General features: G+C 35.7%; 1 protein-coding gene across 4 annotated transcripts in view; it reads left to right on the forward strand.

Moving 5' to 3' along the window:
* Positions 1-25,987, forward strand: part of TBCK (TBC1 domain containing kinase) — a 224,137-nt gene that overhangs the window by 128,403 nt on the left and 69,747 nt on the right. For all 4 annotated transcript variants that reach the window (XM_058721731.1, XM_058721729.1, XM_058721732.1 and 1 more), the window contains 3 exons: positions 9,910-9,946; positions 11,241-11,402; positions 23,378-23,553. In XM_058721731.1, coding sequence (XP_058577714.1) covers positions 9,910-9,946; positions 11,241-11,402; positions 23,378-23,553 — 375 coding nt within the window. The remainder of the gene's footprint in view (positions 1-9,909; positions 9,947-11,240; positions 11,403-23,377; positions 23,554-25,987) is intronic.

The following is a 25,987-nucleotide window of genomic DNA, read 5'->3' on the forward strand; positions in this document are numbered from 1 at the left end:
CTGGAGAAAAATAGAAAATCCAAGGACATAGGGCATGCCAATAGTTAAGTCTGGGAGATGAAGAAGAACCAACAAAGGAGATGGAGTAACAGTTAGAAAAGTAAGAAAACTAGATGAATGTGATATCTTGGAACTCAAATGGGTGGGGCATGTTTTGAGAAGGTAAGAGTAGCTAACTATGTCAAACCCTGATGATGGGTAAAGAAGGATTGAGAGTGAGAACTGGCCATTAGACTTAGCAACAGGGAAGTCTTTGATGACCAAGATAAGAGCAATTTTGGTGGTGAAGTGGAGGAAAGAACCTAACTGGAGTGAAATGAAAGAATATTTAATGAACATCTACTTAACGAACCCCTTACAGGCTGAAACTATGTTTTGTTCACTGCTATATCCTATCAGTCAGGCAGAGAGTGAGTTCTCCCTTACTCTGCCTTCTGTTCTATTTAGAGCTCCAACAAATAGCCTAAGGCCCACTCACATAAGGGAGAGTAATCTGCTTTACCAAGTCTGCTGATTTAACCTGTTGATCTCATCCAGAAACACTCTCAGAGACACAATCAGAATAAGGTTTAATAAAAGGACACCCCATGTCAGTCAAGGTGACACATAAAATCAGTCATCACAAGAACCATTTGCTTTTTTTGTGATTATTGATACGGTTGCCTTTAAATCTACCATTTGGTATTTTTATTCCATTCTCCCATCAATTCTTTCTTTTCTTTTTCCTTTTTATTTGCCTTCTTTGAATTCATTGGACATTTTTTCTATGATTTTATTTTATCTCCCTTGTTGACATGTTAGGTGACACTTAGTTGTGTTTTTTAATTGGTTTCCTTAGGATTTATACAGTGGTCCTCAAATAGGCAGCTTTCCCTCCCAGAAGATTTTTGGCAATGTGTGGAGATATTTTTCACAAAACTGGGTTAATGCTACTGGCATCTGGTGGGTGGAGGCTGGATTGCTGCAATAATCTTAAAATGCAAAGGACATTCCCAAGCAAAAGTTATCTAACCTAAAATGTGAATAGTGATGAAGTTAAGAAATTCTGGTTTATATTATAATTCTTTACATTTCTACAGTTTGCATTCAAATAATATACCACTTCACAGATACTACAAATACTTTACAATGTATACTTCCATTTTCCCCTCCCAGTGTTTGTATTACAGTTGTCCTACGTTTTATTTCTACATGTTATAAACCCCACAATAAATTATTTTTGCTTTAAAGAGTCAGATACTTTTAAAAGATTTTTCAAAAATAAGTCCTTTATATTCTACCACATACACAATTACAACCCCTGTGTCTCTTCATTCTTCTGTGTAGATCTAGATTTCCATCTGGTATCATTTTCCTTCTGCCCAGAAGACTTCTTCAGCATTTCTTACAGTACAGGACTGCTGCTGATGAACTTTTTCAGTTTGTGTGTGTGTGAAACAGTCTTTATTTCACCTTTTGTCTTTGAAAGATATTTTTGCTGAGCATACAGTTCTATATGGACACATTTTTTAATATTTTTAAAATGTTACTCCACTGCCATTTGTTGTGCACTGATAAGAAAACATTTTTTGAGAAGAAAACATTCTTCTCATTGATAGTCTTACATAATGTTTTTGTTTGTTTGTTTGATTTTTCTCTAGATATGGTGTAAATTTTCTCTTTACCACTGATTTTGAGAAATTTGAGTACAATGTGCCTTGGTGTGGTTTTCTTCATGGTTTGGGATCTTGAAGTTATTAGATCTATTAGTTTATAGTTTTCATCAAATTTGGAAAATGTTCAAACTATTATTTGTTCAAACAAATATTTGTTCTGTCCCCTCTCTTCTTTCTGTCCTTTGGTGTAACTAGTACATATATATTTGGCCGATTGAAGTTACTCACTGATGCTTGGGTGTTTTTTTGTTTCATTGCATACGTTCTATTTTGATGTTTCTGAGTTTACCATTTTTTTTATCTGCAATGTCTGATCTGCTTAATCCCATCCAGTATATTTTTTCTTTCAAACACTGTACTTTTCATCTCTAAAAGTTTGATTTGAGATTGTTTTTTGTATCTGCCATGTCTTTACATAACATGAACATCCTTAGCTTTTTGAACATAAGAAATACAGTTATAAAGTATTTTACTGTCATTTCCTGCTATTACAAACATTTATGTCAGTTCTGTGTACATTTTGAGGCAATGATTTTTCTCATATGCATCTTTTTTTTTTTTTTGCTACTTTTTATTACTGGTATTTTTAAAATTAGATTCCATTCATTGTGAATTTTACCTTGTTGAATATTGGATATTTTTCTATTCTTGTAAATATCCTTGAGCTTTATTTTGAGTTGTGGCTAACTAATACTGAAACAATTTGATCCTTTCAAGGCTTGCCTCTAAGGTTTATTAAGACTAGAGCAGCATAGTTTGGAAGCATAATTATGCTAATATTATTAGGCTATTTTTCAGTACTCTACCCAGTTCCTTGTTTATTACAGATTGTTTGTTTGTTTGTGTGTTCTGACTGGTGGTAAGATGAATTGTTCTTGGCTTTGTGTGAGCCTGGCAAGTTTTCCCTCTGATCTTTTCCAGTTATTCCTTCCCTGCTTTGTGTAGTTTCCTCATACACATGCCCTCTTCACTATGTGGCAAAACAGATTGTTAGTGTGTTGCTGAAGCAATTCATATAAGATTCCTAATGACAAAATAATTGGCTTTGATCAGAAGGGTAGAGGTATTATAATATAACTTATGTCATGTCCTTTAAAGAAAAAATGTTAAATAATAGTGATGAAACTAATATTTAGTGACTTCATTTTTATTTTTTTCAGTACTTGATTCCCTCCCTTTTTTTTTTATTATATGAAATTTGTCAAATTAGTTTCCATACAACACCCAGTGCTCATCCCAAAAGATGCCCTCTTCAATGCCCATCACCTACCCTCCCCTCCCTTCCACCCCCCATCAACCCTCAGTTTGTTCTCAGTTTTTTAGAGTCTCTTATGCTTTGGCTCCCTCTCCCACTCTAACCTCTTTTTTTTCTTTTTTTTTCCTTCCCCTCCCCCATGGGTTTCTGTTAAGTTTCTCAGGATCCACATAAGAGTGAAAACATATGGTATCTGTCTTTCTCTGTATGGCTTACTTCACTTAGCATAACACTCTCCAGTTCCATCCACATTGCTACAAAGGGCCGTATTTCATTCTTTGTCATTGCCAAGTAGTATTCCATTGTGTATATAAACCATAATTTCTTTATCCGTTCATCAGTTGATGGACATTTAGGCTTTTTCTACAATTTGGCTATTGTTGAGAGTGCTGCTAAAAACATTGGGGTACAAGTACCCCTATGCATCAGTACTCCTGTATCCCTTGGGTCAATTCCTAGCAGTGCTACTGCTGGGTCATAGAGTAGACCTATTTTTAATTTTTTGAGGAACCTCCACACTGTTTTCCAGAGTGGCTGCACCAGTTTGCATTCCCACCAACAGTGCAAGAGGGTTCCTGTTTCTCCACATGCTCGCCAGCATCTATAGTCTCCTGATTTGTTCATTTTGGCCACTCTGACTGGCGTGAGGTGATATCTGAGTGTGGTTTTGATTTGTATTTCCCTGATGAGGAGCGACATTGAGCATCTTTTCATGTGCCTGTTGGCCATCTGGATGTCTTCTTTAGAGAAGTGTCTATTCATGTTTTCTGCCCATTTCTTCACTGGATTGTTTTTTGGGTGTGGAGTTTGGTGAGTTCTTTATAGATTTTGGATACTAGCCCTTTATCTGATAGGTCATTTGCAAATATCTTTTCCCATTCCGTTGGTTGCCTTTTAGTTTTGTTGATTGTTTGCTGTGCAGAAGCTTTTTATCTTCAAGAGGTCCCAATAGTTCATTTTGCTTTTAATTCCCTTGCCTTTGGGGATGTGTCAAGAAATTGCTGCAGCTGAGGTCAGAGAGGGCTTTTCCTGCTTTCTCCTCTAGTGTTTTGATGGTTTCCTGTCTCACATTCAAGTCCTTTATCCATTTTGAGTTAATTTTTGTGAATGGTGTAAGAAAGTGGTCTAGTTTCAATCTTCTGCATGTTGCTGTCCAGTTCTCCCAGCACCATTTGTTAAAAAGACTGTCTTTTTTCCATTAAATATTCTTTCCTGCTTTGTCAAAGATTAGTTGGCCATACTTTTGTGGGTCTAGTTCTGGGGTTTCTATTCTATTCCATTGGTCTGTGTGTCTGTTTTTGTGCCAATACCATGCTGTCTTGATGATTACAGCTTTGTAGTAGAGGCTAAAGTCTGGGATTGTGATGCCTCCTGCTTTGGTCTTCTTCTTCAAAATTACTTTGGCTATTTGGGGCCTTTTGTGGTTCCATATGAATTTTAGGATTCCTTGTTCTAGCTTCGAGAAGAATGCTGGTGCAATTTTGATTGGGATGGCATTGAATGTGTAGATAGCTTTGGGTAGTATTGACATTTTAACAATATTTATTCTTCCAACCCATGAGCATGGAATGTTTTCCATTTCTTTATATCTTCTTCAATTTCCTTCATAAGCTTTCTATAGTTTTCAGCATACAGATCTTGTACCTCTTTGCTTAGATTTATTCCTAGGTATTTTATGCTTCTTGGTGCAATTGTGAATGGGATCAGTTTCTTTGTCTTTCTGTTGCTTCATTGTTAGTGTATAAGAATGCAACTGATTCCTGTACATTGATTTTGTATCCTGCAACTTTGCTGAATTCATGTATCAGTTCTAGCAGACTTTTGGTGGAGTCTGTCAGATTTTCCATGTATAATATCATGCCATCTGCAAAAAGTGAAAGCTTGACTTCATCTTTGCCCATTTTGATGCCTTTGATTTCCTTTTGTTGTCTGTTTGCTGATGCTAGCACTTCCAACACTATGTTAAACAACAGCGGTGAGCATGAACATCCCTGTCGTGTTCCTGATCTCAGAGGGAAAGCTCTCAGTTTTTCCCCATTGAGGATGATATTCGCTGTGGGCTTTTCATAAATGGCTTTTATGATGTTTAAGTATGTTCCTCCTATCCCGACTTTCTCGAGGGCTTTTATTAAGAAAGCATGCTGAATTTTGTCAAATGCTTTTTCTGCATCGATTGACAGGATCATATGGTTCTTTTCTTTTATAAATGTGATGTATCACGTTGATTCATTTGCGAATGTTGAACCAGCCCTGCATCCCAGGAATGAATCCCACTTGATCATGGTGAATAATTCTTTTTATAAGCTGTTGAATTTGATTTGCTAGTATCTTACTGAGAATTTTTGCATCCATATTCATCAGGATATTGGCCTGTAGTTCTCTTTTTTGTTACTGGGTCTCTGTCTGGTTTAGGAATCAAAGTAATACTGGCTTCATAGAATGAGTCTGGAAGTTTTCCTTCCCTTACTATTTTTTGGAACAGCTTGAGAAGGATAGCTATTATCTCTGCTTCAAATGTCTGGTAGAATTCCCCAGGGAAGCCATCTGGTCCTGGACTCTTATTTGTTGGGAGATTGTTGATAACCGATTCAATTTCTTTGCCAGTTATGGGTCTGTTCAAGTTTTCTATTTCCTCCTGTTTGAATTTTGGAAGTGTGTGGGTGTTTAGGAATTTGTCCATTTCTTCCAGGTTGTCCAGTTTGTTGGCATATAATTTTTCATAGTATTCCCTTATAACTGCTTGTATTTCTGAGAGATTGGTTGTAATAATTCCATTTCCATTCATGATTTTATCTATTTGGGTCATCTTCCTTTTCTTTTTGAGAAGCCTGACTAGAGGTTTATCAATTTTGTTTATTTTTTCAAAAAACCAACTCTTGGTTTCATTGATCTGCTCTACAGTTTTTTTAGATTGTATATTGTTTATATCTGCTCTGATCTTTATTATTTCTCTTCTTCTGCTGGATTTGGAGTGTCTTTGCTGTTCTGCTTCTATTTCCTTTAGGTGTGCTGTTAGATTTTGTATTTGGGATTTTTCTTGTTTCTTGAGATAGGCCTGGATTGCAATGTATTTTCCTCTCAGGACTGCCTTTGCTGCATCCCAGAGTGTTTGGATTGTTGTATTTTCATTTTCATTTGTTTCCATATATATTTTTAATTTCTTCTCTAATTGCCTGGTTGACCCATTCATTCTTTAGTAGGGTGTTCTTTAACATCCATGATTTTGGAGGTTTTCCAGACTTTTTCCTGTGGTTGATTTCAAGCTTCATAGCCTTGTGGTCTGAAAGTATGCATGGTATGATCTCAATTCTTGTATACTTATGAAGGGCTGTTTTGTGACCCAGTATGTGATCTATCTTGGAGAATGTTCCATGTACACTTGATAAGAAAGTATATTCTGTTGCTTTGGGATGCAGAGTTCTAAATATATCTGTCAAGTCCATCTGATCCAATGTGTCATTCAGGGCCCTTGTTTCTTTATTGACCGCGTGTCTAGATGATCTATCCATTTCTGTAAGTGGGGTGTTAAAGTCCCCTGCAATTACCACATTCTTATCAATAAGGTTGCTAATGTTTGTGAGTAATTGTTTTATATATTTGGGGGCTCCCGTATTTGGCGCATAGACATTTATAATTGTTAGTTCTTCTTGATGGATAGACCCTGTAATTATTATATAATGCCCTTCTTCATCTCTTGTTACAGCCTTTAATTTAAAGTCTAGTTTGTCTGATATAAGTATGGCTACTCCAGCTTTCTTTTGACTTCCAGTAGCGTGATAGATAGTTCTCCATCCCCTCACTTTCAATCTGAAGGTGTCCTCATGTCTAAACTGAGTCTCTTGTAGACAGCAAATAGGTGGGTGTTGTTTTTTTATCCATTCTGATACCCTATGTCTTTTGGTTGGCTCATTTAGTCCATTTACATTCAGTGTTATTATGGAAAGATATGGGTTTAGAGTCATTGTGATGTCTGTAGGTTTCATGCTTGTAGCGATGTCTCTGGTACTTTGTCTCACAGGATCCCCCTTAGGATCTCTTGTAGGGCTGGTTTAGTGGTGATGAATTCCTTCAGTTTTTGTTTGTTTGGGAAGACCTTTAGCTCTCCTTCTATTCTAGATGACAGACTTGCTGGATAAAGGATTCTCGGCTGCATAGTTTTTCTGTTCATCAGATTGAAGATTTCCTGCCATTCCTTTCTGGCCTGCCAAGTTTCAGTAGAGAGATCGGTCACGAGTCTTATAGGTCTCCCTTTATATGTTAGAGCATGTTTATCCCTAGTTGCTTTCAGAATTTTCTCTTTATCCTTGTATTTTGCCAGTTTCACTATGCTATGTCGTGCAGAAGATCGATTCAAGTTACGTCTGAAGGGAGTTCTCTGTGCCTCTTGGATTTCAGTGCCTTTTTTTTTCCCCAGATCAGGGAAGTTCTCAGCTATGATTTCTTCAAGTACACCTTTAGCACCTTTCCCTCTCTCTTCCTCCTCTGGAATACCAATTATGCGTAGATTATTTCTCTTTAGTGCATCACTTAGTTCTCTAATTTTCCCCTCATACTCCTGGATTTTTTATCTCTCTTTTTCTCAGCTTCTTCTTTTTCCATAATTTTATCTTCTAGTTCACATATTCTCTCTTCTGCCTCTTCAATCCGAGCCGTTGTCGTCTCCATTTTATTTTGCAGCTCATTAATAGCATTTTTTAGCTCCTCCTGGCTGTTCCTTAGTCCCTTGATCTCGGTAGCAATAGATTCTCTGCTGTCCTTTATACTGTTTTCAAGCCCAGCGATTAGTTTTATGACTATTATTCTAAATTCACTTTCTGTTATAGTGTTTAAATCGTTTTTGATCAGTTCATTAGCTGTCATTATTTCCTGGAGTGTCTTTTGAGGGGAATTCTTCCGTTTCATCATTTTGGATAGTCCCTCAAGTGGCGCAGAACTGTGGGGCACTTCCCCTGCACTGTCTTGAATAATTTGCGTTGTTGGGCGTGGCCACAGTCAGACCTGATGTCTGCCCCCAGCCCACCGCTGGGGCCACAGTCAGACTGGTGTGTGCCTTCTCTTCCCCTCTCCTAGGGGCGGGATTCACTGTAGGGTGGCGTGGCCTGTCTGGGCTACTTGCACATTGCCAGGCTTGTAGTGCTGGGGATCCGGCATATTAGCTTGGGTGGATCAGCAAGGTGCACAGGGGTGGGAGGGGTAGGCTCAGCTCGCTTTTCCTTCGGAGGTCCGCTTCGGGAGGGGCCCTGCGGCACCAGGAGGGAGTCAGACCCGGAGGGATGGATCCACAGAAGCACAGCGTTGAGTGTTTGCGCGGTGCAAGCAAGTTCCCTGGCAGGAACTGGTCCCCTTTGGGATTTTGGCTGGGGGATGGGCGAGGGAGATGGCACTGGTGAGCGCCTTTGTTCCCTGCCAAGCTGTACTCTGTCGTCCGGGGCCCACCGACTCTCCCTCCCGTTGTCCTCCACCTCTCCCGCTCTCTGAGCAGATCTGTTAATTTACAGCCTTCCAGATGTTAAGTCCTGCTCGCTGTCCAAACACACTCCGTCCAGCCCCTGTGCTTTTGCAAGCCAGAGTCGGGGGCTCTGGTTTGCCGCGGGCTGCCCGTCCACCCTAGCTCCCTCCCACTAGTCATGTAGCGCGCACCGCCTCTCCGCCCTTCCTACCCTCTTCCGTGGACCTCTCGTCTATGCTTGACTCCGGAGAATCCATTCTGCTAGTCTTCTGGCGATTTTCTGGGTTATTTAGGCAGGTGTGGGTGGAATCTAAGTTACCCACAGGACGTGGTGAGCCCAGTGTCCTCTTACGCCACCATCCTAGTGACTTTATTTTTAAACTTAAATTAGGCTAAGGAGTTCAGGTTTTGTTATATTTTATTGTTTACTACAGCCCATACTCTTTACAGTGAAGTCACATACCTTTGTATTCCTCTGCAGTTTTCCCTTTTATAATGTCGCTTGAAAGAACTATGTGTCAATGTATATAAATGATGATCTTGTGGAGAGAAATGGGCTTTATTTCACATATAATACTTAGACTTCAATGTAGTACATAGTAATACTTAAGGTTCTTGACTGGTATTTTGATAGCATAAATACTCAGTGGTATGCTATGCAAAGACATATGCTACTCTATTCATAATTTCATAATTGATAGGTCCTAGATGAATATTTATTTAAACCCTATAGGTAGTATAGAAATCATTGTCTAATGGTAGACTGCTTTGATGCAGAAAGTAAAATAAAATTAGAGCTTTTCAGATCTATATATTATTACTGATTTTCAATACTTGCTACTGACAAAGGAAATTTTACTCTACATTTAGAAATTAAGAATGATTTCTCACTTCCAAAATGTGAATAAATTTGTTGAAAGTATATATACAAGTATGTGGGCATGTCTGTGTGTGTATTTTCATTCCTAGACAGTAAAATTAGGAAAATAAATTTGTCACTCGGTTAAAGAACTAATTAATTTTATTTTTAGATCTTATTACTTTTAGTTGCTTATGAAGCTTCCTGTTAATTTAGAAAATGGTAATAGAAAGTATATGCTTCACAATACTTTCTTATGAGACATTTTGGACATTTTTCAAAAACCATCTTATCAATTCTTGAAAATACTAAGAGTAAATCCACACTGATAAAGACCATTAAAATCTCAAAAATATTTTGGTGCAACCTGAAAGTTCATCCTTGGAATTAGCATGCAAGTATTGTGTTTGGGTTAGTCAGTGTCTTGAGTATTTCCTTTGATGAAATAACATTCTGTGTAATAATCCTTGGTGAAAGGGACATCTGTAGCATTTGTAATAGATGATATTATTTAATAGAGTATTTGTGGTAATAATTATAATTATCAACATTTACTTTTATTTTAATCAATGGAGTAGACCAAAGTATAAAATATTTTTTACCATTCAGTTTAGTGGTAACCATTCTAATTATCTTTTATTTCCTCTTTATCTGTCCCCGGCATGGCACCCCTTTCCTCTTCCACCCATAGCTCTATGCCATCCCTTGGTTTCTCACCATGTTTACCCGTAAGTATAATTTTTCCCTTCCTTTTAATATTGTATTGACAAAAGGATAGCTCCTTTCTGCCCCAGTATATTATAGCTATAGTGATATTAAATAGATTTAATTACATAACCATCCTTATATAATTCTAATGTAATAGAGTTGGGTAGAAAAAATTAAATTGTTTTCACTGCTGAATATCAAAAAGTGTAATATAGGATGAGTGTTATATAGTGATGTTTAGGATGCCTACCTTACATGCCATGACATTCATAAAATCTCTGCCTTCTGTTGAAAAAGAAATTAACATTATAGTATTTACATAAAGATTTGGAAGGCAACTTTTACAACAAATGAGATTCAATTTTTAGAGATCCTCTAATACTTGTGTTATTTCCAAACCTAGAATTCCTCTAGAAATCAAAAAGTATGTGTATGTGATACTTTAATCAGTTACAGGTATGAATACAGTGGACATTCTGCTTAAATATGTACATATGTTAAATGGAATAACCATATTTAAAGTAGATTATGCATTGGCCTGGAAAAATATGCACAGTATCATTAAATGTAAAAAAGAAAGTTGCAAAAAATAGAAAAAAATTTTTACGTGAACTTAATAAAGCTATTATTTAGAGTGAATAATAGAAACATAACAATACTGAATCTAAAACAATATGAAATTTCATGTAAGTAAATAAGCTTGTGAGAATCATATAACAAGAAAATTCTATGAAGAAATATAATTAATGAAACAACTATACCAGGATTGATAAAGGTTAGAAAATGTCATCTATTTGACCAATCTGATTATTAATATTTATAAATGCCTTAGGAAGCAATAAATATTATATACAATTTCATAAGTGTTTTGTGAAACCAAACCAAAAATAGTTTTTATAAACATTTTATAAAACTAAATAAGCATTTTATAAAAACACTTTGGTAGTATTTGTTCTTAGTGGGGTTTTTTTTAATGTTTTTTTAATGTTTATTTATTTTTGAGAGAGACAGAGACAGAATGCGAATGGGTTAGGGGCAGAGAGAGAGGGAAACACAGAATCCGAAGCAGGCTTCAGGCTCTGAGCTGTCAACACGGCCCGACTCAGGCCTCGAACTCATGAGCTGTGAGATCATGACCTGAGCCAAAGTTGGATGCTCAACCGACTGAGCCACCAATGCACCCCAATATTTGTTCTTAGTTTTGACCATAAACCATTTGTAACATGTCTAGTAAAACAGCTTGTTACTGTTTTAATTTCTGTAATTTTGTCTTTTTATTTTATTTAATTGTGTTCATATTTTGTTGTTTTACAGATGTATTTCCACTGCACAAAATTTTCCACCTCTGGGACACCTTACTCCTTGGGAACTCCTCTTTCCCATTCTGTATTGGAGTAGCAATCCTCCAGCAGCTTCGGGACCGGCTTTTGGCTAATGGCTTTAATGAGTGCATTCTTCTCTTCTCTGATTTACCAGGTATAGATATAAATAAATGGAATCCCTAAAATGAAATTTAATTCTAAAATAATGAGAAGTCTTATAGCAATTTGCAAAAATAATCATCCAAACTTTCAGAATCTCTTCTTGAGCTTCAACTTCCTTCTCTGGATTCTCTCTCTCATGTAACCACATCTGCTCTTCCAGCACAGATCCAAACCTGAGTCATATTAGATTGCTGTGGTTTAATTTTATGTCAGTGATGCCACCAAAAGGGTAAAAGACCTGGGGGCAGTGACATATTTGCCTTTAATCTTAGGACACGCCTGTTAATCTTCAGCTGATAGAGAGTAAGTAAAGGCTACTTGTTTGAGAATCTGTGTTTACACAGAGATGTAATTCACATGGAACTTTGTTCTCCTATCTATAGCTCCTTAGTAACAATTTGACAGTTTGAGGAAAGGAAACACTGTCCCCTTTGGAGGGCAAATCACAAGCTATATATTATATTCACAAGTGAGGAGTTTGTAAATCTAGGTGTTAAATTTGCTAAGTGTGGATGTAGGGAATATGACTATGGTCTAAACTTTGCTGCTGTGGCTGAAAAGATCAAAGTAATCTGGTCACCTAGGATATAACAATCTGTGGAATTAAAAAATGAAACTGTATTTTTGCAGAAACCAAAATTTTTTCAGGTAGAAAAATTCTACTTTCTTCAAACAGCATTTCATTGGTTCCAACCCTTTTCTGAGTTTGTTGTTCTCCATATTTTTAGGCAGACACAAGTAACTGCTGATAAGAAACACATTTAGTTATCTAAGAGTTAAATTTGCTTAAAAAACAAATGAAGAACAAAAGAAAGGTACCTTAAGATTACATACTTATTAAGCACACTCAAGAGGAAAAGAAACTGCTACCTACCCTGATTTTTATCTTTAGCTGATGATCTATATCTGGTACTTCACCAACTCTCTGTTGTTGCAAGTCTTCATCTTTTTGGGAAAATAATAATTTAAAATTTGTTTTTTTTTAAATTTTTCCTTCCTTCTTTCCCCCAAATTGAAAGTACCACCATCGTCTTTCTAACTTATCAAAGTTTAATTAAATTATTTTGTATATGAGGAAATAGTAGTTCACTTCTTATATTATTTGTTTCTGGGCGATAGATTCCTTTTGAAAATCGCACTATTTTTTTAATCTTTTGATGTTAAATGGTAATGAAGCTAGTTTCACAAACTAGGAATAGTGTCTGTACCTTGCATATATTTTGCTCTCATTTCCAACTTGCCAAAGTAAACAGAAGATGATTGATTAGGATTAAAAGAATTTTTTCTGGTCAGTTCTAAAAAGGAAAAAAAAAAATCACAAATGCTGATTGTGCATTTTGAAATCAAGCAAATTTAATGCCTTTCCAATTTCATACATAAATATACCAGTTAAACACTTATGGAAGAATCTGTTGTCACATTGTATAGGCATGTTAATAGTAATTCTGGTTGTCCATGAAAGTAAAATTATTATTTCTGAAATCAGAAAATAAGAATATGCTTGTTAGAACTGACTTATTAAAAAGGTAAACTCTACCGGGGCACCTGGGTGGCTCAGATCATGACCTCACGGTCCGTGAGGTCTAGCCCCATGTCAGACTCTGTGCTTACAGCTCAGATCCTGGAGCCTGCTTCGGATTCTGTGTCTCCCTCTCTCTCTGCCCCTCCTGACTGACTCTCTCTCTCTCTCTCTCTCTCTCTCTCTCTCTCAGAAATAAACATTAAAAAAATTGTTAAACTCTACCTACCTCTTAAATAGGATACATTCTATTGTTGTGAATTGCCTTGATCCTCAGTAGCATTATTCTAGCTCATCACTTGTTTGGCCACTGTCTATAATTCCTGTTGGGGATGAAAGAGGTTCTAATAAAAATATGACTTAAAAAAAAAAGAAAGGGTCCAGATGTAGTCTTTGTTCTAAAGTACACCTGTGTTTTACTTTTAATCGAAGGACACTTATTTGGGACGTCTTTCCTAAATCTAGAGATCTCTTTTTTTCACCATGTTGAGCTTCCTAACTGTAGTTGATGCTTGAAGGAACTGGAAATAATCATGGGAAGTCTTAAAATGTGAATCCAGATTAATATACACACAAACACACAGAATGTGCCTTTTCTAAGCAAAGTATTATGTGACATAAGTTTGGAACATATTTGAAATAAGCTTTTTAAGACTACAGAAAAAGGATAGACAAGATAACTCTGTATTTCACTTTAATTCTTGAGACAGACTTTGTAGATAAAGACAGGGTAGGATTAAACATTGATTTGAACTTACTAAATACAATTATACTTTACTGAAATCCCTATCAACTGAGTTTAAAAGCATAAGCAAACAGCAAATTTAACTAAATTCTTTGCTGAAGCAGATTGCTAAATTCACAGTTCAGAACATCTATTTGATAGTAATATGATGGAAATACTACTCAGTTGGTATCCTTGTGAACAAAATAAGCTTGAATTTTTTTAAGTTGTCCTTTCTAGTTGTTTTTTTTTTTTTCTTTCAACAAAGAGACACCCAGTAGTCTAGTTGTTAAGAGCATGGCATGTGGAACTGGTCACCTAAGTTTCAGATCCTGGCTCTGCAGTTACAGCTGTGTGATCTTAGGGTCATGACTTAACGTTCTTGTTTCCTTACCTCTGATTATATGAGAATGATAATAGTACCTACCTCATAGGGTTGTTGTGTTAAATAAACCAGTATATTTAAACAACTTAGAGCAGTGACTGGCATAGAGAAAATGCAGTGTAAGTGATTATTATTATTAATTTTGCCATTATCATTATTATGCTTGTTTTCACTTTCCATTCTACCATGACATGCTTTCCTATTGATGATATAAATGTAGCAATCACCCCATTTGGTTTTTTCTATAATTTTGTTTAATATGAAATTTATTGTCAAATTGGTTTCCATACAACACCCAGTGGTCATCCCAACAGGTGCCCTCCTCAATGCCCATCACCCACTTTCCCCTCCCTCCCACCCCCCATCAACCCTCAGTTTATTCTCAGTTTTTAAGTCTCTTATGGTTTGGCTCCCTCCCCCTCTAACTTTTTTTTTGCCCTTCCCCTCTTCCATGGTTCTTGTACCCCAACGTTTATAGCAGCATTTTCAACAATAGCCAAATTATGGAAAGAGCCTAAATGTCCATAAACTGATGAATGGATAAAGAAACTGTGGCTTATATATACAATGGAATATTACTTGGCAATGAGAAAGAATGAAATATGGCCTTTTGTAGCAACGTGGATGGAACTGGAGAGTGTTATGCTAAGTGAAATAAGTCATACAGAGAAAGACAGATACCATAAATTAAAAAAAAAATTGTTTAACATTTATTCACTTTTGAGAGAGAGAGAGAGACAGAGTACAAGCAGGGGAGGGGCAGAGGGAGAGAAAGACACAAAATCCGAAGCAGGCTCCAGGCTCTGAGCTGTCAGCACAAAGCCCAACACAGGGCTCAAACCAATGAACCGTGAGATCATGACCTGAGCCGAAGTCAGATGCTTAACTGACTGAGCCACCCAGGCATCCCTTTATAAATTATTAAAGTAGATATCAGTCATATTGATTTCCTTGTTAGCTAAAACAATTGAGGAATTATCTAAGAAGTCAAGTAGACCTTCTATGTTGAGTGTATATTATGACTAAGAAGAATATTTCTTTTCATTGCTCAGAGACAGTGTAATGTAGTAGATAGCACAGACTTTGCAGTCAATACAGATAAGGATTTAAGTCCTAGCTCTACCACTCACAACCTGTGTGAACAGGGAAACTTTCAGTGTAGTTCTGCTGCTAAAAAAGCTGTCTATGGATGAGATAGATGTGAGTTCATATCCCACTTCTGGCACATAGTAGCTGCGTGAATTTGGAAAAATTTTTAATCTCACTGAGAATTCTGTACATTAGGAAAGTTTCAGTAAAATGGGGATAATAATATCTGCTTTAGTATTATGATGAGCACTAAAGATAACATACATAATGCAGCTGCCACAAAATATGGTACTGATTATGCATACACAGTATGTATGACTTTTTTTAAAGTACATGTAGTATTTAATATTTTATTTTATGTTTATTTTTATTTTATTTTAATCTTAGAGCAGGAGAGGGGGGCAGAGAGAGAGAGAGAATCTCAAGCAGTCTCCAGGCTCCAGGCTCAGTGAGGAGCCTGATGAGGGGCTCCATCCCATGACCCTGGGTTCATGATCTGAGCCAAAATCAAGAGTCAGACTGCTCAACCAACTGAGCCTCCCAGGCACCCAGCTTTTAATATTTTAAAAATACATAAATAACTTGTAACATTCAATCTTTATAAGTTCCCTCTCCTTTCTTCCTCCTTTCCTTCACTTTATACTAACTCTTTAATTCTTGAAGAAAGAACACAGGAGAAAAGCATTATTATTTTTGCAAAAATTGTTCCCAAATTCTATTCCCTTGTAATATTTTTTAAATTTTTTTAAAGGAGTATATGTTTTTTTCTTCACTTTATTTTATTTGAGAGAGAGCGAGAGAAAGAGAGAGAGAGAGTGGGGGAGGGGCAGAGAGAGAGACAGAGACAGAATCCCAAGCAGGCTCTGCACTGTCAGCACAGAGCCCCATACAGGGCTCACATCCACAAACTGTGAGATTATGACCTGAACCGAAATCAAGAGTCAGACATTTAACTGACTGAGCCACCCAGGCGCCCTGATAAATTGTTATTAACTAAGGTCAGTAGTTTACATTAAGGTTCACCCTTTGTCTTGAACAGTACTGTGCGTTTTGACAAGTGAGTAATGTCATATATTTACCATTACAGCATTATACAGAACAGTTTCACCACCCTAAACATCTCCTGTGCTGCAACTATACAGTCCTTCTCTCTACTCTCCTTACCCAACTCTCCCCTGGCACTCAGTGATTTTTTTACTGTCTTAATACTTTTGTCTTTACCAGAATGCCATATAGTTGAAATCATAGAGTATGCAGGCTTTTCAGACTTTTTGCCCCATGTCTGCTTATGGCTTCAAAGCCCATTTCTTTATATCACTAAATAGCATTCCAAATTTTTAGAGTTTGAAAGGTAGAAAAGAATATTTCTTAAAAGGCAATCTCTTTCTAAGTAGAAATCTACCAAGTGCAAAATAGAAATTTAACCTATATTTTAACTGAGTTTAAAACAAGATCCTGGACTAACTGGGATCTAAGGCTTATGATTTTTAAAATTTCAGTTGAAGTGCTAAAATTTTTCATGTGTTTTATATTATCCCTATTTTATGATTGAGGGGAAAAAAAACAGAAAAATGAGTTTGGCCAGAGCTATACAGCTTGTAAGTCATTGAATTGAAATTTAAACCCAGATCATGCTGCCTCCCAGGTTAATGCTCTTTCCAGTATACCATTATTATTATTATACCACTTTCTAAGTAAATACTTTAAATGCCACTAGATCAAGAGCTAGACCAAGGGAGTGAGGCTTCAAGCCCACCATGTTCATCTCCTAAATTCATTCCCACCCCTTTTAAACCAGAACCTATAAAGACCTTTCCAATTAAGAATGACAAATTGTACATGTATGTTTATCCCTACTGCCTTGTGAAACATCACTAAAGCAAAACAGTAAGGGAATGAAAAAAAGTATAATCCTAAATACAAAGAGAATGTAAGAAGCGCACTAGTAGACAAGAAACAGCAACAAATATTTAGAAGATAGAACAAAATTACATCAATAATAACTCCCTTAATAAAAAGTAAAGAGAACTGAAACCTTCCTGCAAAGAGAATAATAGCAAGAAGCAAGCCAGTTCTTGGTGCAGAGCACCAAAGTCTCACGAATTGAAAGTGAATGAAAATGAGGCAGAAAAAAACAGAGGAATTAGTTCAATGTACACGTAAGGAGTAGTTTCATTTCTCCCACCTCTGTCAGCCTTTGCACCCACCTTGCTAGCCACGTGTCTTCTCTGCCACCTAACAGAAGACGGTAAGATAGGGAAATGGCCAGATTTTGTGGGCCTGAAGCTTAAACAATGTGGAGAAATTTAAGAGGATATAAATTACAGTACAAAATTAGACCATTAAAAAAATATTGAGAACGAGCAAAGAGATCATGACAAATTACAAAAAGGAAAAATAACATAATACTTTAATTATTAAATGTCAGATACCTCTGTATTTTTTCCTCCTTTTTTGCTTCATACTCATTGATTATCTCTACACATGACAATAATTGTACATATTTTCTATACAAAAAAAAAAAAAAATCAGTCTTTCCACTGGCAGTGTTGGTTGAAATTTGTTTTTTTATTATTGATAGTGGGAATGCATAAGACATGTGACTTAACACAGATAATACCCTCTGTTGTGGTGCTGCAGATTTCTCTCCTATAAATACAGAAATGCTATTTTGTGAAATTCCTATTAAAAAAGAAAAAAAGTTAATGATGCACTTATAACTGTATATGTAACATTATCAAGCATATTCCCAAAAGGAGAGCATTTCTCTTTTGATCACACATCAATGGGAACCAGATTCTCTGCTTACAATTTTACATTTTAATGTTTGGAAGAATGCTTAAGCCTGATGTTTGGCTGTGTATATTTCAACCATTTCTCCTACCCATAAACAACTGGTGCTGGGACACATAATTTTACATTATACCTCTACTCTTATATAGTGGGTGATAAGAATATTCCAGGACATCATTTCTAGAGCAACTTTTCTATACTGTCAGACATAAACAAAGCCAGATCCTAGTTAAGTAATATACTCTTACAGTAGATAAGAGTCCAACATGAATTGAACTTCATTTTGTACAGAGGTAACTGAGCATTTTAAGGGAAGAATGAGAGAATAGGTGGGGAGGGTGGGTGAGTAGGGGGCTCAGAAGATTCAGGAAAATGAAAACTTACAGAAGTGTGAAAGAGGGCATTGGCCCATGTTAAACCCATCTAGGTTTGCTAATTGGCACTTACCAAAGGTAGGTTCCTACCTTCCCACAGAGGCTGGGAGACAAGTCTTTATAAGCAAAAGTTGAGGCATAGTCAAGAAAGGATGTAAATAAACCTGGCTAGAGTTTCATCCAGGAGAAAATCTTTTGTCAGGATGCCTGGATGGCTCATTCGGTTAAGCGTCCGACCAGCTTAGGTCATGATCTCACAACTTGTGAGTTCGAACCCCGCGTCAGGCTCTGTGCTGACAGCTCAGAGAGTGGAGCCTGCTTCGGATTCTGTGTCTCCCTCTCTCTCTGCCCCTCCCCCACTTGCACTCTGTCTCTCTCTCTTTCGCTCAAAAATAAACATTAAAAAAATTCTTTTGTCAGTACCCTAAAGTGACTTCAAATCACAAAAACATATCCCATTAAATGAAACTACATAACTATTCCTGATTTAGCTTTTTCTTAGTTATATCTCAAAGTGCCCCTAGCCACTCTAATGTTGCCTAACACAAAATGAAGTGTAATGGAGGGAATTGGTGTAAAGACAGAAGTCTTCACTGTTTGTGACTTAAATATATTTACTTTTGCAAATAATACAAAAAACATATCCATGTGAACAGTAAATTTGGAGGGGTATTCTTTGGAGTAATAGAATCAAAGTATCTTTCTTCTTTGTTTTTTTTTATGTTTGTTTATTTTTGAGAGAGAGAGATAGTGTAGGATGGGGAGGGGCAGAGAGAGAGGGGGACAGAGGATCCAAAGTAGGTTCCATGCTGTCAGCAGAGAGCCTGATGCAAGCCCAATGCGGGGTTCAAATCCACAAACCCTGGGATCATGACCAAAGCCAAAGTCCAATGCTTAACCAGACTGAGCCACTCAGGCACCCCTAGAATCAAAGTATCTTGAGACTCAGAGTCAATAGCATAGCAGAGAGCAGAAGTAAGAGAATATATGTAGTTAGAACCCCCACACTCCTCCATGGTCAATGCTGGCAAAGATTAGTTTAGACAGAGAATTATTCTCTGGAGAGATGGAACGTCCCCAGAGGGAGAAATACCTTATTTAGGCGTCTTCCAACAAATGACCATGTCTCAAAGTTACCCAACATTCAATCTACTAGTCTCCAAGACCTTTCCACATATACAAAACTTCCAATATGATTTTCAGTACTATTCTTTTTAAATATGTAGTCATAAATCACCAAATCTCTATAGAAAACCTCTAAAAGACACAAACCAGCAAACTGAATAAAAGAATATCCTAAGAAAGATAGTTATAAGAAGATATTGCAACTATGACAAATCAGTTTTTTTAAGTAACAACAAAAAGATTTACTGGAAATTAAAAATGATGTGGAAATGCAAGTGAGCTTTCTAATAAAAGAGTTAGATGATAAAGCTTAGGAAATCTCTCAGAGAATAAAACAAAAATACAGATGCAAAGTAAGAAGAAAAGACAAAATTATTAGAAAACCAACTCAGAGTGTTCAAGATTTCTTTAATAAGAGAGAAGAAAGAACAGAAAGAAAGCATCACAGACATCAAATAAGAACTTTCTCTGTAAGTGAAGGATTACAAAAGGACCATCAAATACCTAGCATAATGAAGTGACATACTTTTACATATATCATTTTGAATTTTTAGAACACCAAGAATCCTAAAAGTTTACAGAAAAGGAGAAAATCACATACAAATTATTTCAATTCAGAATCATATCAGACTTCTCAGAAGACAATGGAGCACTATTTTTCATAACTGAAGGAAAAAAATTCAACCCTAGAATGCTCTGCCTACTCCAACCAACAGTCAAGGACAGAATAAATATATTAAAAGATATATTTTTTAATAGCTTTCATAAAAGCTACTGGAAAATGAGTTCCACGAAAATGATGGAGTAAATCAAGAAAGAGTAAATAATGTCTTGCCCTTCAAATTAAAGATTAAATATAGAGGAGAGCCAAAGGGAATTAGATGATAGTAAAGAGAAATGCCAGGACAACAGCTGTTCACTAGATCTTGGAAGCCGCTCACAGCCACTAGAGCAAGAGAACAGAGGTCTTCAGGAGAGAGGTATTTTCCACCTCTTCTGGCCCAAATGAAATATGAGATGTGTTTTATTATTTTGGACATAGTTCAGTCTTTCTGAGAGATATGATAGTACTGCATGAGGACAAAGAAATCAGGATTTAGAGGAGTTCTTTCTCTGAGTCACAAAGTTCCTCATGGAGCTTAGAATCAAACCTGGGAAACCATAATCCAGGGAACGTGCTTTATTCACAATGCATTGTATTAAAATTACAATGCAAAATTAAAAAAAAAAAAAGTTGTGTCCCAGGAGAAGATAATATTGCTTTTTAAGAATAGTTGCATATTTTGAGGTACAATTACAGAGTACTTTTTGCATAATATTTTGGTTATGATAAAGTGCTTTGGAGGGATTTTTGAGATGGAGAGGTGACATGGGTTAAGTGAATGGAGAATGGGATATCTGCCAGTACTAATAATTGGAGTGGAATTAGGGTGGATGCCAGTAAATTCTCAGGATTCACTGTAAAATTTTTATGGTACTGGTAGGGTGTGTTGGAAGCAGATACAACTGACTTTCCCATTGCTAGTGATTTAATGACTGAACTACAACCCCTAATCTGGATCATTGACATGACTTCAAGCTCCTACTGGGCAACAGATGTGTCAGACTGATTCAAGCACCACTTATGCAAAATCTATGGTCTGAAAAAAAAATCTTTTTGGCGATTAAATGGTATTAAATGGATCAAATTTTTTAAATGACAGGGTTTTCTCTCTTTAGCTTCAAATTTTTATCTTAAACATATTAACTGGAATTTTTCTAAAATGAATTCAGCATCTCTCTTCCTTCTTAAGTTGAGTAGAGAACCCATCTTGAACTTTGATTTTTATTCCAATTGGTATCTGTGTTCTTCTTATTGTGGAGGAAGTGTCAACTTGATCATGTTATAGGGTTTTTTTTAGATATATTTCACTGTATTTACCATTGCTCAAATAAATAGACCCATGTCTCAAAACATGCTTAACTGTTTTTTTTAAATATATTTTATGTTAGGAAGAGCATATGGAATGATGAAACCTGACCTCTTTGTGTAGCCATGGAAGTAACCAACTGTGAATCTGGTAAACATCACTAATAGCAGATAAAGGAATGCTTAATTGAGTAACTGGTCTTTCCGGGCCTGCTGTCCATACACCAAATCTAAATGAATTGAGAAATAAAAGATGCTTTATAACCCTTTAGAAACCTCGGACATTCTACTCATAATAACACATTACCATATTAAATCACTCAGTTTCCTTATGTCTTAGTTTCTTCATCTTCAATAGAAATGAGAGATTACAATAACTTTCTACAAGAATCATTGTAAGAATTAAATGTTTCTCATGTAATAGATTCTCACTAAGTATTCATTTCTCTTTTACTGCTCCAAGTGTTTTCCTCCCTACAAAAGTAGGCAATTGCAAATGTACCATCCACAGAATTGACTTAAGTGCTTATGTCCTAGGTGCCTCGGTGGCTCAGTTAAGCATCCAGCTCTTGATTTCAGCTCAGTTCATGATCTCACAGTTGTGAGAGTGAGCCCTGCATCAGGCTCTGCACTGGGCATGGAGCCTGTTTAAGATTCATTCTCTCTCTCTCTCTCTCTCTCTCTCTCTCTCTCTCTCTCTCTCTCTCTCTCTCTCTTTCCTTCCCCCTTTCCCCCCACTGCTCCTCCCTCAGAGCACACATGCTTGCTCTCTCTCTCTCTCTCTCTCCCTCTAGTAAAAACATTAATAAATAAAAAAAATAAAAATTTCCCAGTTTTAATTTAGGGAGGTAGAGGAAGCAGCAGAATAGATTTTTTTTTTAAAAAAAAAGACATATGTTCTTCTTCCCTTATGTATAAGTTCCTTGCTTCAAAAAGAGAAATAGGGAACTTATCCCTTTGTAATTTAAAACATGAAGTATGTTTTTTTTTTCATTGCTTACCTAAGCTATACTTGGACTTTTACAAAGAAAATGAGAATATCTGCCATTTACTAATGTTAGGAATATAGAAAGGGAAAAGCTAGCCTATGCTAAACTCCTTGATCTTAGTCAACTTCTTGAATTTCTACTGCCTTTCTATGGTCTGTCCACTTTCTCCAGTTTTAGTATATGTACTGCCAAAGCGAGCACTGTCCACTTTCTCCATATGGGAACAGCTTACTCCACATCAGGAATATTGACCTCCTGAAGAACTATGGTACCATCAAAACAAACAATAACTTGGAGTGTGATAATCTTCCTATTTTTATTAGCTCTGTATCAAAGATGCATGAATTTCAGATTTGAGAAAGAAAAGAAAATCTATGAAAATGTTTCCTTTTTTATCATTTTAACCAAGTGCATTTAATTTTTCTATATATGAAACTTCACTTATGCCTTTCTTCATTTAACTCAGAAAATTATTTTTAAAATTGAGAATTGATATTTTAATAAATTTTTTCTTGCTTATTTTATATCTCCTTTGATAGATGAAAATAAAACTTTCAGTATACTTCACTAGAAGTCCTGGTGATCTGAATCTTTTGCCTATCCGCTCCCTAATTGCAGCCTTCCCTTCTCCAACCTCTATTTTACTTTGAAAAATTGAGAATATTATTAGAGTGAATGAGGCAGATTCTTAAATAAGATGTGTTATATTCCATGATGTTTAAATAATGATATATTTAAATATTCCAACATATATATTGTATGTATGTATATGTGTATGTATGTAGATAATGCCAAATAAAACACACATGAAATATATGAATATATTTACATGTATAAATGTATGTATATATGTATATATACAATAATGTAAAATACTGCTGCCATTCTAGTCATATATATGCTGATTAATATCTCCATTATAGTTTCACTCACATCTTTTCTAATTGGTTATCATTTTAGCCATATTGGATATATACATTTAGGAAAGATAGTGTTTTTTATATAAATGTAGCAATTCAAATTCTAAGTGTTTGGCTTTTTAAAAAAATTTTCTATCTAGAAATTGACATTGAACGCTGTGTGCGAGAATCAATCAACCTCTTTTGTTGGACTCCTAAAAGTGCTACTTACAGACAGCATGCTCAACCTCCAAAGCCAACTTCTGATAGCAGTGGAGTCAGAAGTTCAACACCTTTTTTCTCCACTGAGTGTCCAGATCCTCCGAAAACAGATTTGGTATGTATTTGTAAATTTAATTTACAAACTCTAAAGGAAGATGGGTGTTAAAAATACAGTGTAGCATAATTATTGCTTATAATAATATTATCACTTATGTCCCTTTTACATATATATTCTCTTATGTATGATTGTACTTATGCAACTTTCAAAAAACCTTTGTGTGTATTTAGTTTTATAACTAAGATTAACATATTCCTTCAGGTAGAAGGTTTCACATTTTTTCTGTATAATCACAGTGTCTCAACTTGTCATATACTAAAAGGATTACAGAAGCAAAAGGAAGAGTTATAAAAATAGAGAAAGACAAAGTTCTTAATATATAAGAATAATAATATGTACTTATTAATTGCTGATTGACCAAAAGATATATACATATCATTTTGAAAAGCTATGCCAGTTAGCTCTTTCAACATTATTATTCTTTCTAAATACTTGGCTTTATAAATATAGTTGACTAAGCTTTCAGCTATAATAATTCATATATTTCAAACATTCCAATATTACAATATCTTCATTATTTCCATGAAATTAAATTTCAATTAATATGTATATAGGGTTTTTTAGATACCTTAATAAATTTAATAGGATAGACTCTGACCTTTATAAAAGTAACATTTTAGTGACAAAACATTTTCAGTTTTCTTTCATATATGTTAAACAATAGATTTTGTCCCTAGATATTTTTAGAACTAGATATTTTTGCAAGAATTTGCAATTTTCACCTCTTTGCTCTTTCTGTGATTTTTCATGTTCCCAAAATATGAGGGAATCCATGTTTTCACATTATCCCATTGTGACATAATTGTATTTATTAAAGATACTTATAAACATGATTCTGATTGTGGTTGAATACAAAGTAGTTTAAGTAATTACAGTTTCTGCTTCCAGAAATATAGATAATAAAGAGGAAAACATTTATATGATTACATGTATGAAAAATTATGGTAAGATACTTCAAAATATCTTAAGAGATAAAACTAGAATAAGAACCTACACTAGTAATAAATATTTGCATTACAGTTTTCCAAAAGTAGACTGAGCCTCCCGAAGAGAAATAAATTCTTGAACACTGGAAGTGTTCCAGCAGATACATTTGCTTTAAGTTTATTTATTTTGAGAGAAAGAGAAAGAGAGAGAAAATGTGAGTGGGGGAAGGGCAGAGAGAGAGAGAGAGAGAGAGAGAGAGAGAGAGAGAGAGAGAGTCCCAAGCAGGCTTCATGCTGACAGCCAAGAGCCCCATGCAGGGCTCAAACCCACAAACCACAAACCCAAGATGATGACTTGAGCTGAAAGCAAGAGTTGGATGTTTAACCAGCTGTGCCGCCCAGGCTCCACCCAGCAGATGATGTTAGCGCCAACTAATGGATTTGGTACAGGAGCTCACTTATCACTAAGGGTGGTTCTACATGACCTGTAAGATTGCTTGAACTCTTAAATCTAGTGATTCTGTATAAAAACTTGTACTTTTCTTCTTTTCAAATTGTAAAACATATCCTCTTCATATAAGAAAAACATTAATTCACATCTCCATACTAGAAAGATATCCTTTGGCAGATGAGCAGTTTTTAGGTAACTATAATGGCATTTAATGAAGGGGAAGGTGAGGAAGTATAGAAATTAATAAGATAACACTGAGCTGGGAATTGTAAAAATTAAGTAAAAATAAAGGTATGAGGGAATTATAATATCTGAATACGTGGTGTCACCTTAAAAATATACCAGAATTTTTAAATGTAGACACGTAATTTACTCCTCATAGGAACCTATAACAAAGTATGATTATCCCTATTTCATAATAAGAGCATGAAACTAAACCCAGAAAGGGATTAATAGTTTATATTGCTAGTAAATACTAACACCAAAATTGAGCCCCTGTCATTAAGACAACATAGGATGTGTTTTTTTTAATTGAACTATAATTTGCACACCATAAATTTCACCCTTTTTAAGTGTAAAATTCAGTGGTTTTTAGAATATTTACAAAGTTGTGCAACTGTCACCATTGTATAATTAAAGAATAGTTTCATCACCCCCAAAATAAAACTCTATATCCATTATGAGTCACTCTCATACTGACATGTGCCATCTTGCAAGTGCAGGTAGCATACTTTGTAGGGGAACAGTAAGGAGACTATGTATAGAATGTAATGAGTGAAGATGGGAGTGGAAAGTGATAAACTTAGAGACATATCAGTGGGTAAGATCTTGTACAATTCCAAAAACTGATTTTATGCCAAATGAGAGGCAAAGCTGTTCTAAGATTTTGAGCAGATTTGTGACATTATCTGACTTATGTGTGAAAGGATTATTTGGGCTACTGTATGGAAAAGAGACAATAGAAGGACAAAGGCAAAATGGAGACCCAGGAGAAAGTACGGTGATTTGTATCCAAAGGTCTAGCGGTGGAGGGGATGAGAAGTAATCAGATATA

Source organism: Neofelis nebulosa, chromosome 3 (genome assembly GCF_028018385.1).
Source record: "Neofelis nebulosa isolate mNeoNeb1 chromosome 3, mNeoNeb1.pri, whole genome shotgun sequence".
NCBI lineage: Eukaryota > Metazoa > Chordata > Mammalia > Carnivora > Felidae > Neofelis > Neofelis nebulosa.